This window comes from Nannobrachium achirus (genome assembly GCF_963921795.1).
Source record: "Nannobrachium achirus genome assembly, chromosome: 3".
NCBI classification, from domain to species: domain Eukaryota; kingdom Metazoa; phylum Chordata; class Actinopteri; order Myctophiformes; family Myctophidae; genus Nannobrachium; species Nannobrachium achirus.
In genome coordinates this window covers 63,077,266-63,093,052 of record NC_137812.1, presented here as the reverse complement: position 1 = coordinate 63,093,052, position 15,787 = coordinate 63,077,266, and the positions used below count along the sequence as shown (strand labels likewise).

Genomic DNA, 15,787 nt, shown 5'->3' with positions numbered 1-15,787 from the left:
TTCTGCGTCATTTTAATTTTGAAGAATTTGGTGACAAATAAAAACATCATTACCAGTTATTGTATGACCAAAATACTAAAGACACCTAAAATCCTTTCAAGATATCATAATGTTTTTTTATTTTGTCTAAGGACGTGACAGATATATAATTTTTACTCATTTTGGAACAGAAGTCTCCAATTAAAATTTTACAGTAGTCTTTACCAATCCGTGTAGGTCAAAGGAAAGTCAGGACAGGAAACCATTTTCGTGAAAATGACAGGGGTACAAGTCATACGCACCTATCTTCACCAGAACCACAACATGCTGTCCTTGCTGCAGCACAATCTCAGAATGAGGTACAGAGCCAGTAAATTGCCTGAGACAAAGTGTGTGTATGTGTGTATGTGTGCATGTCGGGGAAGAAAGGCTGCAATTAAGACGCTGAGGTGGCATCGAGCCATTTCCCCAAAGTGCTTCCTTGGTGCGCTCACAAAGTGATAATAGCTTCAATTTCTCATTTCCCGAAATACACACACGCGCATTCTCACTCTCTTAGCTTCTAATTATCACCTAGAGGTAGTAGGAGTAGCCTCTCTCTCTCTTCAGAGGCAGAGGACACTAAGGACTTTGATTGGGTCAAGATGACCGGGGGGGGTCAGCCAGCTTAACAAGAATATAGAGAAAGTACTCAACCAAATGTTGAAGATTAAATAGCACATTCAAAATGACTGTCAATAACAGTCTTGTCCAGTGCATTATATAAAACCGCTCCCATCCAAGTAGCAAAGGGTGGATATAGTATATCGTCGTTGTCGGGTGAAAACATTATATGTCCAAAACCGTTTGTTTTGCATTTATAATTTTAAAATGATTTAAACTAGTGAAAACAGCCGATCTACAAGCACACAACGCCTCGCGGGTGCGAGGCGTTGTGTGCTTGTAGATCTGTAGTTTCCCCAACTTTTGTACGACGGTCTTGTATGATGAAGCTGGGCTTTACTTTGCGAACGAACGCACAAATGTGAAACTTGAAGATACGAGGTTTCCACCCGACAACGACAATATCAGATAAGCAGTGAGGTTACACCAAGTGGCTGCAATATACAATATCGCTCACAGACATGCCAAACATAAAAACAAATAGCTAACAGTATCACCCATGGTGCACAGACACAGTCATACAGCAGGTGGAGATCTTAAACCATACCTTCAAACGCCCTGGCAGCGTCCAACAGGTGAGTCCAGTCCAAATGGGAGGAGGCACTCGGGAGGGGCATCAGCCCAGCCTCTGCCATCTTGGATCGCTCTGCCAGTGAGCTGTCAGAGAAACACAGCTCATCTAAAGAAGGAAAAGGCACTTGGTCAGTTACCTGAACAATGCCTTAATAGCTCACCCAAAACGTGACTTCATTGGCCTGGTAAATGGACTGCATTTTTATAGCGCTTTTCTCCAAAGCGCTTTTACAATGTATTTCACATTCACCCGCTCACACACTGACGGCAGAGGAAACCATGCAAGTCACTAACCCTGCTCATCGAGAGCTAAATTCCAGGCAATAGCACGTAAACCAAAGTGCACTGTAAAATGTAATGTGTTTTTCCTTTTAATGAAATCCTGTAATTGTACAATTACAGTTAAGTAAACAGACGGTTCACAAAATATAATGGACATGTTTCCCTTATATGCAATATGTGATACAGCTACTGAGATGAGATCTGAGTTACAGTACAAACACATCTGGACATGTCTTCAGATCAATATTGGACCCAACTGTGTCATTAAAGCCATTCCTGCCAAACTCTATTCTGGCCTGCCTGCGCCCCTGTTGAGCTAAAAATGAGAATTCCAACCCTGCACACTAAACCTTCAGATCCAATGAATCATCGAGATACTGAAGGAATTTAGATCTGATTTGACATACTCTTCAGTGGGAAGACTGTGCACTGAATAGGACAAATATTACAATGCCAATATGCTTCTGCCCCCGTGTCACCACCACAAGTTCCCGTGCTTTTATTGTGTTTGGAGATTCTGAATCTGATTTCCAAGTAGCAGGTCCCGGAGCGCCAATGGTACTGGAATATATTATCATGACGTTATCTTTACGTAAATAAAGATGAAAGTGGTTTGGTTTCTGGACATCCTATAACAAGAGCTGACATACTACTGGCAGCAGCCTCATGTCTACAGACAGCTATTGATGTGATTTGACGTTTGGCACTTTGACATCTGCACATCTAGCTGACCTTCTCATCCAGGCAGTACAATGAGCCATTAGAAAAGCTACGTTTCGGTGTCTCACTCAAGGGCACTTCAACAGGACACACCGCTATAGCAGAGATTAAACAGGACATCCTGTCAACTGAAATTCAATTAATCTTTTCTTTGTCTTTCTTTCTGCCAAAAAATAACCGGACCCAACAGTCATACCCTCACAGAGCCGGCCTGGTGCCAGGGACCAGTGCTACCTTCCGTCTGCTAACAGAGAAACTCCTTATTATACGGGCAGGCTAACAGGAGATTTCCAAACTCAGACACACAATTAACCTGAGCTAAAAAGGGTAACAGCATCTGGGGAACAGATTATGGGTACGTATGGGGGTTGGGGTGCGGGGGTTGAGGAGGGTTGAGGGGACAGAGAGGACAAATTCCCGGACAGCATTCTGGGCAACCACCACGTTTTGGATCAGGTGATCAGACTGGGCTACTGGGTTGATCAAAAACAACCATTATTGTTTTATGTGCATAAAACATTTCTCCCCAGTTAGCCTGAAGTGATCTAAATGTATTGTTCATATTAAATGATTGACTCATACTTTGTTAGGTTTTATTATTACATTATTTACTCATTCTATGCTTGATTCATTAAAATATGGATCACTGGCTTCCTTCAAAAAAAGTAATGAAAATCCAGCTTTCAGGAGACCAAAGGGGGAGGTAAACCCACCTCTCCCATAGAAAGGTGATAAAGCCCCCTTTCTACTATTGTATGTTGTGTTATTCTTTATACCAGGGGTCTTCAACAGGGGGTCTGGGACCCCTAGGGGGTCCTCAGAGTCACTACAGGGGGTCCTCCAAATCTTTGTGTGATAGAAGCTTTTTTTCTCCTGTTCTATATTAACCACTTTAACCCTAGCGTTCATATTCTGAGAATTTTAGCCTCTACACGAAGAGGTTTCGTGTAGAGGGGGAAAAAGAGCAGACTAAGTACAGAGTGATAGGTCAAGTTTATTAAGTATTGACAGTTCAAGTGGTTAAATATCTGAAACACAAATGTATATGAACCCAAAATACACTGATGATTGTGCTGTCAAACAATGAAACTATATGGTACTGTATCTATGGGTTGTGGGGGTCCCTGCTTCATCTCTCTCTCTCGACTAAGGGGTCCTTGGCCTGAAAACATTGAAGACCCCTGCTTTAAACTATGTTGATGAATTGAATGCATAGGACCCACCACAATGGTGCCCAGGTTTTTTTTTTGTTTGTTAATCTTTTAGCCCAAATGTATGAATGTACTTTGCTCTGCATTTCTGTCTAATAAAGTATGTAATGAATTATTGTAGTAATTTTAAAAGCAAAGGTGTTTTACACCGCCAGACATGCCAGCCTTGCTGTACAGCTACTATGATGACTAAACTGCACCATAGTGCCTTACTCTCGGCCTGCCTTACAACCAGATAGCAGACAATGCAGTAACATGCTCAGTGTTAATTTAACTTGGCTAAATGGACCGTTACGGGTCAATTTATACACGGTCAATTAACACTGAGGATTTGAGTATGAACCATCAGTTGAATGAGAGGGGTCTTCAACAGGATGTCCTCAGAGTTACTACAGGGGGTCCTCCAAATCTTTGTGTGATAGAAACCCTTTTTTCTCCTTTTTTTATATTAACCACTTGAACCCTAGCATCCGCATTCTGAGAACTTTAGCAAAAAAAGCTCACAACGCCTCGCGCTGCGAGGCGTTTTTAGGCAAAGAGGTTTGGTGTAGAGGGGGAAAAAGGGCAGACTAAGTACAGAGCGAAAGGTCAAGTGTATTAAGTATTGACGGTTCAAGTGGTTAAATATATGAAAACACAAATTGTCATGAATCCAAAATACGCTGATGATCGCGCTTTCAAGCGATGAAACTATATGGAATCTATGAAAAGGTTGTGGGGGTCCCTGCTTCATCTCTCTCAACTAAGGGCCTGTCCTTGGCCTGAAAACGCTGAAGACCCCTGTGAACACTGAATCCCACGCGGGGGAGGAGGGTGTACTCACTCTTTCGTAGCGGAGCCCACAGGCGGAGGCTCGTGCGGGGGGGCAGGGTGCTGTGGTAGGGAGCGGCGTTGCTGAACAGGACGTCGCCGGGCAGCGCCTGGTCCAGCAGCAGAGAGGTACGAGAGCTGACCAGGGACAGCGTTCTCCTGTGGCTGCTGCACAGGCTCTCGTCCGACAGCGTCCGGTAGATGGTCCGCCGCGGGGACGTCGGTAAAACGCCCGAGACGCAGCTCAGATTCTAAACAGGGGGAGAAAGACGTGGTGCTTTAATATCCATTTAGGCCTAGAGTTATTGAATGCTTTAACTGTTGAAACATAGCAGATATACAAGCTCACAGCGCGGCACCGAGTGCCGCGCTGCGAGCTTGTAGATCTGCTATTTTTGAAAAATCATGAACATTTGTAACTCAAATTTTGCTTCTGGGGGGGTACCTGGAACTAAATATTTTGAGATGGGGGGTCCGTGGCCAAATGCATAGAATTCTAGGGGTCCTTGACATGAAAGAGTTTGAGAACCACAAGACGTAGAAACATGTGTTTTTCAAAAAACCTTAGAAGGATTTAGAAGACACTTATAGAATCGGGTCAAAAAATCTGGTTAAAATTCAAATGTTCACGATTTTTCAAAAATAGCAGATCTACAAGCTCACAGCGCGGCACCGCTTGTAGATCTGCTATTTTTTAATAGTTAAAGCATAAAATAATAATAATACGCAATAATGTGTATGTACCCTTTCTGAATGGCTTAATTAATAAGTAAATCTCACATCTAAAACAGAGGTTACAATGTTCTGTACAAACGTAAGACGAGGAATATGAAAAAAAGGGGGGTGGAGATGGATGGAGAAAGACAAGATGGGTGACCCTTAGATAAGAAGCTGAACCACTTTCAATGCCTTTCAATCGCTCTCTTCCCTCCGTCTCAGGAATATTGTTTTACATCTATTGTCATGGTCACTTTAACCCTTGCATTGCATCCTCAGCTGGCTGCTTGTAATGTCACTCTTCTAGGAATTAAAGCTTTTTCTAGGTTCACAGTTCACACTGCCTCATCTAAAAGCTAAACTGTAAAATGTACATGTGTACTCTCCCAGTTAAATGAGCACTCAGGATTGTATGTGCTGTAACCATACTCTGGATCACACTACTCTACTTACTCTCAAACGGACAGAGCTAGAGCCTTGTGAATAATAAATACATATATAAAGTACATACATTATAGTGTACAGCATATTAGGTACATACTGTATACAGTATATATAGTGTACAAGCTAGCACGCTTTCTCTCTTTTGTTATACTTCACGTCTCCATGCATTCAAATGAGAAGTCCTTGTGTAATGTGATTGTGTCAGTATGTACTGTGAAACTCAAGGAAGTTGTCCGCATCTGCAAAAAAAAAAAAACGGTAAAGACAAGTTCCTCTACTGGTGACTGGATTTAGCCATTAGAGAGGGATTCTGACTATCAATCTAGCCACACTTTGCCTTGTTCCCAACACAGGAAACATCAACATCGTCAGTGCTAAAGACAACATCTTCCCTAGCCGTTGATTATCCAAAGCAAGCTGTTAACTCGGAACGTTTGTTTAGTCCATATGCTGTGACAGCTGCTATCTCACTCAAGCTCACTTCTCTAACCTTTCAGCTTGATTTATACTCAGACATACCTCATATGATGTGTGTTCTGTGTCAAAGAATAGAAGATCTACAATCGCGCTACACATTGCGAGCCTACCACAGCCCCCGTTTCACATCACGCTGTACGTGCCCCCCTGGACATGGCCACATTGTTTAAGCGCACACGATGTCAGCCATGTTAAAGAGGATACAGATGACCTTTAACTTGTGTTTTTACAGCGAATGCGTCATCCCCGTCGAGCTGCCCTGGAGCAAGGCACTGAACCCGTACAGTACGTGCTCAATGTTTGGATTGCTCCTGGCCGGCCCTCGATGTTGTAGTGATGTGAGTGCGAGTTCTGCATGTGCATCTCAGATGGAGAGATATGCAGGATAATTGCCTTGTAGATGCTTAAAGTCCTCGAAGAAAGAAAAGTGTGTGTATGGTTGTCGTGAAGTGCATTAGGCCATTTAGGCCTAGAATTAATTAATTAATGCTTCAACTATTGAAAAATAGCAGATATACAAGCTCACAGTGCGGCACCGAGTGCCGCGCTGCGAGCTTGTAGATCTGCTATTTTTGAAAAGTCGTGAAAATGTGTGCAAATCTTTGAATATATGTATTTTTAGAGCGAACATTTGTGACTAAAACTTTGCTTCTGGAGGTCTCTGGAACTAAATATTTTGAGATGGGGGTCCGTGGCTAAATACATGTCATTTTGGGGGTCCTTGACATGAAAAAGTTTGAGCACCACTGACATAGAAACACAGGTTTTTAAAAAACCTTAGAAGGATTTAGAAGACACTTATAGAATCGGGTCAAAATATTCAAAGACTTGCACAAATCTTCACAATTTAAAAAAAAATAGCAAATATCTGCTATTTTTTAATAGTTAAAGCCTAAAATAACGCATAATAACATGTACCCGGTCTTAATAGGTTAAGCCTTGGCTGCGAACTGGCCATCTGCTGTCCGCTCTCATTCCAAACCTGTGCTATGCTCCACTTGCTCGTCATGATGTAGTGCAGCGATGACTGTACTGTATGCAAATTGTGTTACGAATTTAGACTGACATGTGGTCTGTGGTCTATATGTGCACTGCAGTGATGAATGTACTCCTAAAGATGCATGTAGTTGTCATCTCCTCCCGCCAACAGACCCTAGTCATTTGGAAATCCACACCTGCATGGGACAATGACTTGCTGTGTCCGGATGGAGGCGTTAAGGCACGTTATCAAAGATAATGTGCTCTGGTTGGCTGGCTGTTTTTCATTCTGGCGTTTTGAAGTGCCATAATATACATTTGTTGCACCTGAATCATCATAATGGTTTCAATAAATCTCTCCCACATCCCTCTTTCGTTTTTTTTATGTACTGTAGCTCTCCTTTTCTTATTTTTAAATAGATCCTTTATGCCTGTGCCATTTCTGTTCTAGTGGCTACTAGTACTAACTCTGTGCTACTCTATTTTATGTCTGGATCTGTTTGTCTAGTACCATATTCTAGGTCTAGGATGAGTCATGTGTGTGTGTGTGTGTGTGTGTGGCAAGTACTCCTGCATTAACATATCATCGCTGCCAGGCAATGACCTTTTATCGCCATATTTAGTCCAAGTCCTATTTTATACTTAGTTATACTACAATGTCACACAAAAGCAGCGAAATAGCCGATCTAAAAGCTCACAACGTGTCACACTGCAATAGAACTGCTTCAGATACCTGTATGTACATCTGCCGCATAGACGTGCATAGGCGTACAATTACTTTGATGCCTAACCTTTATTCTTTTATAAATGCAATTTTGCACATTGCCCATTGCACACTCACTGTTGCTACTATCTTGTTCTCTTATTTCATACAGTTCTGTAATATTCTTCTTGTGTGTATATTAAATGCAGTGTTGTCACACCAAAACTGCTGCTTGTACCTACAATAATAATAAATAATATAATATACGCCTTGGGGAGTTTTTTGTCTCAGTACATTTGCACATTGTCCTCTGCATTTTACCCATCCTATAACAACTAGTAGTGCAGGCGTTTCGGGCAGTATTTTGATGGAATCGTGCACTTTATGAAAGAAGCATGAAATTTGGCACACAGTTAGAACATGCCATATGGAACATTTTTGGCTATAGGGGCATCGCAGATTTGTCTTGGGAAACTTGTGGGAGCCAATCAAAGTTGGGCTCTCATAGACTTTACTATAGAGTAAAATAATACAAAAAATAAATATGCTTTAAGTAGCATGTGAGGGGTCAAACTAGGTGTTTTTCGGGATTCTGAATCCAATGCAAACATTTATTTTGCAGGAAAACCATTCCTTGGGCTGAAAACGGACCCCATATAAGTGATAAAAGTATGGTTTAGTGATGAGTCATCACTTTTCAACAGTTTTGTGGTGGCCGTTTCTCGGAAAGGAATGTTTTCCTGCAAAACAAATGCTTGCATTGGATTCAGAATCCCGAAAAACACCTAGTTTGACCCCTCACATGCTACTTAAAGCATATTTATTTTTTGTATTATTTTACTCTATAGTAAAGTCTATGAGAGCCCAACTTTGATTGGCTCCCACAAGTTTCCCAAGACAAATCTGCGATGCCCCTATAGCCAAAAATGTTCCATATGGCATGTTCTAACTGTGTGCCAAATTTCATGCTTCTTTCATAAAGTGCACGATTTTTGCCTGAAACACTCCCACTATAGGAACAATGAGCAGCCATATGTGGCGCTCGGGGAACATTTAGGGGTTGCTCAGGGACACATCGACACATTGCTGGCATGGCCGGGAATCGTACCTGGGACAACCGGGCGCTCTGGCTCCCCAGGCAGGCTCACTATAACCACCCAGTTACGGCCACCCCTAAATGCATGTGGTAAGGCTTCAACCGGGGACCTTTGTACTGAAGGGCATAGACCTTACCGCGTGAGCCAGGACAAATGAGTGACAAAACAACTCTGGATTCTAGCCATTTTTGAAAAGGTTTGAAAATTTAGATTTCGCCCCATAATGGAGAAAGTGCTGACAATTTTGTTTTGAAAGATGATGAGAAGCCCAAAAATATGGAGGTCAGTTTGAAAGTGGTTAGGTTAGATCTGTGGGTTTAATAAATATTTAAACAACGAGAATTATTAAAAAGTAAATGAGTAAATAATACATTGGGTCCACTGGAGCACAGGTTGCAACAGGTTTCTACATACAAGGTTTCCACCCAACGGTGACGGTATCCGGGGGCGTCACACCAAATTCTGGGCCCTGGGTACAAGGATTCACTGCGGGCCCCCCATGAATGTTAACTATTGAAAAATAGCAGATATACAAGCTCACAGCGCGGCACCGAGTGCCGCGCTGCGAGCTTGTAGATCTGCTATTTTTGAAAAAAAAAAAATGAAAATGTGTGAAAATGTGTTTCCATGTCAGTGGTGCTCAAACTTTTTCATGTCAAGATATGTATTTGCCAATGGACCCCCCATCTCAAAATATTTAGTTCCAGGGACCCCCCCAGAAGCAACATTTTAGTTACAAATGTATAATATACAGTATATATTCAAAGAATTGCACACATTTTCACGACTTTTCAAAAATAGCAGATCTACAAGCTCGCAGCGCGGCACTCGGTGCCGCGCTGTGAGCTTGTATATCTGCTATTTTTCAATAGCTAAAGTTACTAGGGCCCCTAGTAACTCAGTCCCACTTCCCCCCCCCTTGTGACGCCCCTGACGGTATCCACCCGCAGCAGACTGTAGGTAAAGGGGAGCGGACAGCAGGAGGAGGGGAGACGGAGCTGCAGGCTCACCTTCCCACGGTCTCCCGGCCCAAGGGGGCTGTCGGCCAGCATCATCTTCAGAATGGCCTCCCTGCTCTGGCCTGGCTGGAGCTGGAGATGGAACGGGCTCTCTGAACCCAGCAACGCCTGCAGTCTGGAGGCCATGGAAGCCCCATGGAGAATATAGAGAGAGAGAGAGAGAGAGAGAGATGGAAAAAATTGAAGGGGTTGGGGCAAAAGAGGAAGAGGGATGGAGATAGGAGAGGGGGGGAATGGCGGGTTGTGGGAGAAGAGGGAGATGGGGGGAGATAAAACGGACGAGGAGTAGAGGAGAGGGTGTGGTGGAGAGGCAGCCAGATGAAGGTTGTAGGAGAGAGAGAAGGGGGAAGGGTATAGAGGAAAGAATGCAAGAGGTATAGAAAGTGAGAAATGGATGACGAGAGAGCGGAAGACAGTATGGGGTGAGAGTGCACGGAGGGAGAGAATGTGTATGACAATGAGTGGGCGGGTTAATGAGAAAGAATGGGGACAAAGAAAAATGAAGAGAAAGAGAAAGGGGGGGGGGGGGGGGTGGATGGATGGATGGGAAAGGGAAATAACAAAATGAGGGCACTTTATGTACAGGCAGTACGCAGTGCTACTTAACGTAGCAGTTAAAGACAGATTAGTATCATCCAGGGCCACATAGAGGGACAGGCTAAACAACATTCAGGCTACAGGCTCCGGTCCACTCTACTCATTTAACCTAAAGTAGGACGACAGCCTGCGTACGGTAGCTGAGCTAAAAGCCCTGAATTGGTTTACAGGGAAGTACTCAACCATACAAAACAACAGACCATCCAGCCTTCGTATGCTGAAACCATTTGCCGTTTCAGGTACACTGGCAACAGAAGCGACTGAAAGCCCGATTTATATTTAGTTACGCGCCAGTGTCGCACACTGGAAATAAAACGATCCACAAGCTCACAATGTGTCACGCTGCGACCCTTTATGAGCTTGTAAATTTGCCATTTTCAGTGCATGACACCGTGCACGACAAAGCCCTTAACATTTGGAATATCCGATGGCAATAGTGCAGTTTTGTTTTCTGTGCAGGTGCAAATAGTTGGGTGTTCAAGTTCAAGGCTTTACCTTCTTAAACTGAATTTAATTGTGCTTTTTGGTGGTCGTTTTGGTCTGATATTTTCTTTGGCAAGATATTTTTAAAACCCCTCCGACTGTTTTTGTTATCTTACCAGCACACGCTGTCCTTTATTTATATCTGTTGGTTACAATGTGCCTACAGTAGATAAATAATTACAACTTAATTAAGTGTGCTTGCAGCAATGCATACAACAATACCATTTACATCCAAAGCAAACGGAATACAGGAAAGATATGAGCCACAATAACATGGGGAAAGACACATTGTGCAGTCCATTCTTGTGAACAGTGGTTGTGTGTCTGGAGGAGGACAGACAGTGAGGAGAGGAGTGAACAGGGCAGAGGGACAGAGTTCAGGAGAGCAGGTGCACTCACACCTCCAGGGGCGTCACAAGGGGTAGGAAAGTGGGACTGAGTTACCAGGGCCCAAGGTGGAGGGGCCCTTTAGTAACTTTAGCTATTGAAAAATAGCAGATATACAAGCTCACAGCGCGGCACCGAGTGCCGCGCTGCGAGCTTGTAGATCTGCTATTTTTGAAAAGTCTGGAAAATGTGCGCAAATCTTAAATATATACATCTCAAATATATGCATTTTTTAAGTGAACATTTGTAACTCAAATTTTGCTTCTGGGGGTTCCCTGGAACTAAATATTTTGAGATGGGGGGGTCCTTCACATGAAAAAGTTTGAGCATCACTGACATGGAAACATAGGTTTCTTGGCACACATTTTCACGATTTTTCAAAAATAGCAGATCTACAAGCTCGCAGCGCGGCACTCGGTGCCGCGCTGTGAGCTTGTATATCTGCTATTTTTCAATAGTTAACTTTCATGGGGGGCCCGCAGTGAATCCTTGTACCCAGGGCCCAGAATTTGGTGTGACGCCCCTGCACACCTCATAAGGGATTACACAGCTACTGTACTTTCATTTCACTGTCTGCTTTTCCTGAGGTACCAACCTGGTATAGTTTGTGCAAAAAATACTATGGAAGCCACCATCACAAAAGATGCTACTTTCTCACAGATTCAGGGCTTCTGTGTTGCTGTTGATATATTATTTGGTCATTGCTGGGATTAAAGTTGCCACTGTTTGGTGATGTGTGATGTGTCAATCTCTGTGAAAAGGGATATTCCACTTTCAATCATGTTTGGGGTAATTATTTGATAGGCTAGTCATTTTATCAGCCCCCTTCCTATACAAAACCATTGTTCATTTACTTTTTTGTTTATTTTCTTTTTTCAAAGAATTATTAAAAAGGAAATCAATGAAAAGATTAATTGATAAAACACAGTCTCCCCGTGTATGTAGGATGGGTGTTTTCAATGGATCTAACATGGTTCAAATGGAGTTTGAAGTTACAATGTGTTTGTATGGCAAGGGGGCGTGTCTGTTAAAATGTATATCAAAATGTCTAAATGCTGAATCGAGCAACTTAAAAACTGTCTGGGGCTGTCTGGGGTGCCTGAGTAGACGTTAAATTGACCCCAAACATGTTTGAAAGTGAAATATCCCTTTAATTGCTTGGCCACTGTGTTTTGGCATGACTATGATTGGGTAACATTCTAAATTAAAGAAGCCATGACACCAGCTGTTTAGAGATACAGATAATTACTGTTCATACATTTGACTGAAAAACATCACAGATAATTTGTGCTGTAAGTAAGATAAATATCAATCTGTCTGAGGCTAAATCAATGAACACATACAATTCATTCATTAAGAATGTGAGATTGGTTGGTTCATCAGCCCCCAGTGGGAAATATCACCTGCATACTTTCTGGGAAAGAACAAAGCTTTTGAAAAGCACCGGCCTCATAACATCAGCCTAAAAACCTACATGTATGTGGCTTATGAATATTCAGTAATAATATAACCGTATGAATGTACCAGGTAAAACTAGGGCAGGACAGTGAAGTAAAGTGCAGCCAGGGTGACATGGGTAACCATGGTAACGTTGTTCTACCTGGTCCTGAGAGTTAACGTCTTTAGGAGAGAAGACAAACCGCAGCCCACTCCACTGAGCCAACATCAATGAAGTGAGGGAAAAGAAAGGAAATAAATAATAATAATAATAATAATAATAACACTTCCGAGCCCATTTAGGCCTAGAATTATTGAATGCTTTAACCAGTGAATTTTCTTTTGAAAAAGACGTGAAAATTTGGGGCATAAATTTTAATATATGTATTTTCAAAGCGAACGTTTGTAACTCAAATTTAGCTTCTGGGTGGTTCCTGGAACTAGTCCGTGGCCAAATACATATCAGTTTGGGGGTCCTTCACATGAAAAGGTTTGAGAACCACTGATATAGTAGTCCCTCAAGAACAGACTAACTGAGCTCCATTTAAAGGTGATACACCATGCATTTAAAAAGTATTTATGTCATATTGTTTATGTCCCAAAAACGTTTTTCAAAAGGTTTGAGGCTAAATTACCACTCCTGAATAGAGAGCCTCTCTCATTTGGAATGGCTCTCAGAGCAAAAAGAAAATGTTTTTGAAAAAAAAAAAAAAAAAAAAAATCTTCAAAAACGGCCGCCGATGACGTCAGCGACGGCAGCAAATCTAGACAGCCTGTTTTGAGAACCCGTGGGATGCTTTTAACCTCCGCCTTCCCAAAACCAGAGAAAGACACAACGGTCAGAAATGGGACTTTATGAGGATAGAAGGTGCTAGTGGGACCCCAAAAAAAGGTTTTAAAATAGGAAAAGTGAAATTTCATGGTGTATCACCTTTAAGTGAAAAGGACCTTTTCTTTGATGATGGCTAGCCAGATTGCTGACATAGAAACATAGGTTTTTCCAAAAAATCTTAGAAGGATTCAAAAGACACTTTTAGAATCGGGTCAAAATTCTAATTTTCACGATTTTTCAAAAATAGCAGATATACAAGCTTGCAGTGCGGCACCAAGTGCCGCATTGCGAGCTTGTATATCTGCTATTTTTCAATAGTTAAAGCATAAAATAATGATACACAATAATGTGTACCCGTTCTAAAAGGGTTAAGATGAAAACAGAACTAAACCAAAGCATCACAAATCTTCAGAGCACTGTAAAGCTTTCCCTTGGTGTGGGTGCCTGTAAGCTGGTGGATTGAAAGTAAACAATGGACGGTGGATATGTCATGTCACGGTGGACTGAAAAAATACCTACAGTACAAGCTCACAACACACTGTGATCCGGTTGTAATTTGATGCCTTGTGAGCTTGCAGATCTGCCATTTTCTGTGTGCAACAATGGCACGCACTTAACTATAAATCTAACTACTTTTTCCTCTACTTTTTTTAACCATGACATTCCAAAAACAGGGACACCAGGTTTTAAGTGGTTAAGTGAAGCTTTGACCAAATATAACTCTCAAACCTTTATGAGGGGAATAGTGTCTTACAGCCTGGAAGAGGCAGTCCTGCTTCTGGATGGGGGGTCAAGATGTCAACAGTTTTAATGACGTCACCGAGTTAATGAGTCAGAAAAGGGTGCCAAATGGCAGGTCTGGCTGGTTACCAAAATAGTTTCTGCTGCAAAAAGTCCACATCCTATGTCTTCCAAGTCATTGTTAAACAACTAAAATGTTGAATCAGGGTTCCCACACATTTTTACCAATTAATTTCCAAAACCTTTCCAGAAAATTTAACCCAATTTCCAGGACTATATAACACCAGTAAGACTCCCTAATCGGGAGATAAGCGACCGTAGGTGGCTTATCTCCACAAATAGGGCAAAAATGTGTTTTTCCAAAATCTTCCTGATCCATGTTGATGACATGAGTGTAGACATGCTGTGTAGTGATATTCGTGATTTTAGGGCAAAAACTGTAGGAGCAGTGTCCAAAAATGTGTTTTAAAAATCGGCCTGAAGGTGGCGCTAGAATAGGGCCATGTGAGAAATGAGGGGTGGGGTCTCCGCGTTGCCTTGGCGGACGAATAGGTACCGGCCCCGGCTCTCCCGGACGCTCCTAGCCCGAGTTACGGCATTTTATGTGCGCTGCAGTGGCAGGGGGTCCTCCACTGGGGGCGCCACCACTTTTGCATCCGTTGTGGAGCACCAGGAGTCGGTGGTCCCCGGGAATTCCCCGCGAGCAGCCCCGTTGGGGTGGTCATTTGGTCATTTTTGCATATTTGGTCCTTTTTTACATCTGGGGGTCCCCCAGGGACCTGGGGGTCCCTGGGGCTCCGGGGGTCCTTGGAGGTTGTAGTTTGGCAGTCAAGGAGTGTGTGTGCAAAATTTGGCATGGATGGGGGCAACGGTTGTGGAGATATGAGCAGGGCAAAAGTGTGACGGACTCACTGACTCACTGACTCACTGACGCACAGACAGCCGGTGGAGGTTTTGGTAGTAAATGCGACCTATGGTCGCAAAAAATTCAGCTCAATAACAGGTCGCTTACTCCTATGCGCAATGCCCAAAGACAGGTAGTGTATGCCGAAATAATCATGTTTTAACTGGGGACCCCCCCACCCTGACGAGCACTAAGAGTTGAGGAATTTTGTATAACACTGTTCTATTGTGAAAATAGCAGATCTACATGCTCACAACGCCTCGCAACTCTATTTTCTAAATTTCTGCCTCTAATATTTGACAATTTGGCCCATGTTTAATTTGTCATTTCAGAGGTATTAACAAAATCAATAACCAAAGACAATGCAGTTATTTTTTTCCAGGACCTTCCAAAACTTTTCCAGTACTGGAAAAATATTTTTCTGATTTCAAAATATTTCCAGGAATTTCATGACCGTGGGAACCCTGTTGAATGTTTATCTTAAATCTGAGGTTTCTGTAAATAAGTGATGGTTATAAACAAAATGAATATTCCAAATTATGCAGTGGGGTTTTGAACAGCTTTGAAGAACAAGAATCATAAAAATAACCAAATGCATAAATCCTAAAATTACTAACTCATCAACACCAACCCTAACCCTTAATTATATGATATACTATATTGTCTGGCCAAAACCTCTTAACTCAATTTTTGAGGTTTTTGAACACCCTTTACATCCGAGTGCTTGGGACAA

General features: G+C 42.4%; 1 protein-coding gene across 1 annotated transcript in view; it reads right to left on the bottom strand.

Annotated features, from left to right (window-relative positions):
- sipa1l2 (signal-induced proliferation-associated 1 like 2) overlaps positions 1-15,787 on the bottom strand; it is a 113,357-nt gene that overhangs the window by 13,991 nt on the left and 83,579 nt on the right. The window contains exons 18-20 of the mRNA XM_080722314.1: positions 9,665-9,788; positions 4,252-4,489; positions 1,190-1,321 (exon numbers count right to left, since the gene is read on the bottom strand). Of these exons, the coding sequence (XP_080578440.1) occupies positions 1,190-1,321; positions 4,252-4,489; positions 9,665-9,788 (494 nt within the window). The remainder of the gene's footprint in view (positions 1-1,189; positions 1,322-4,251; positions 4,490-9,664; positions 9,789-15,787) is intronic.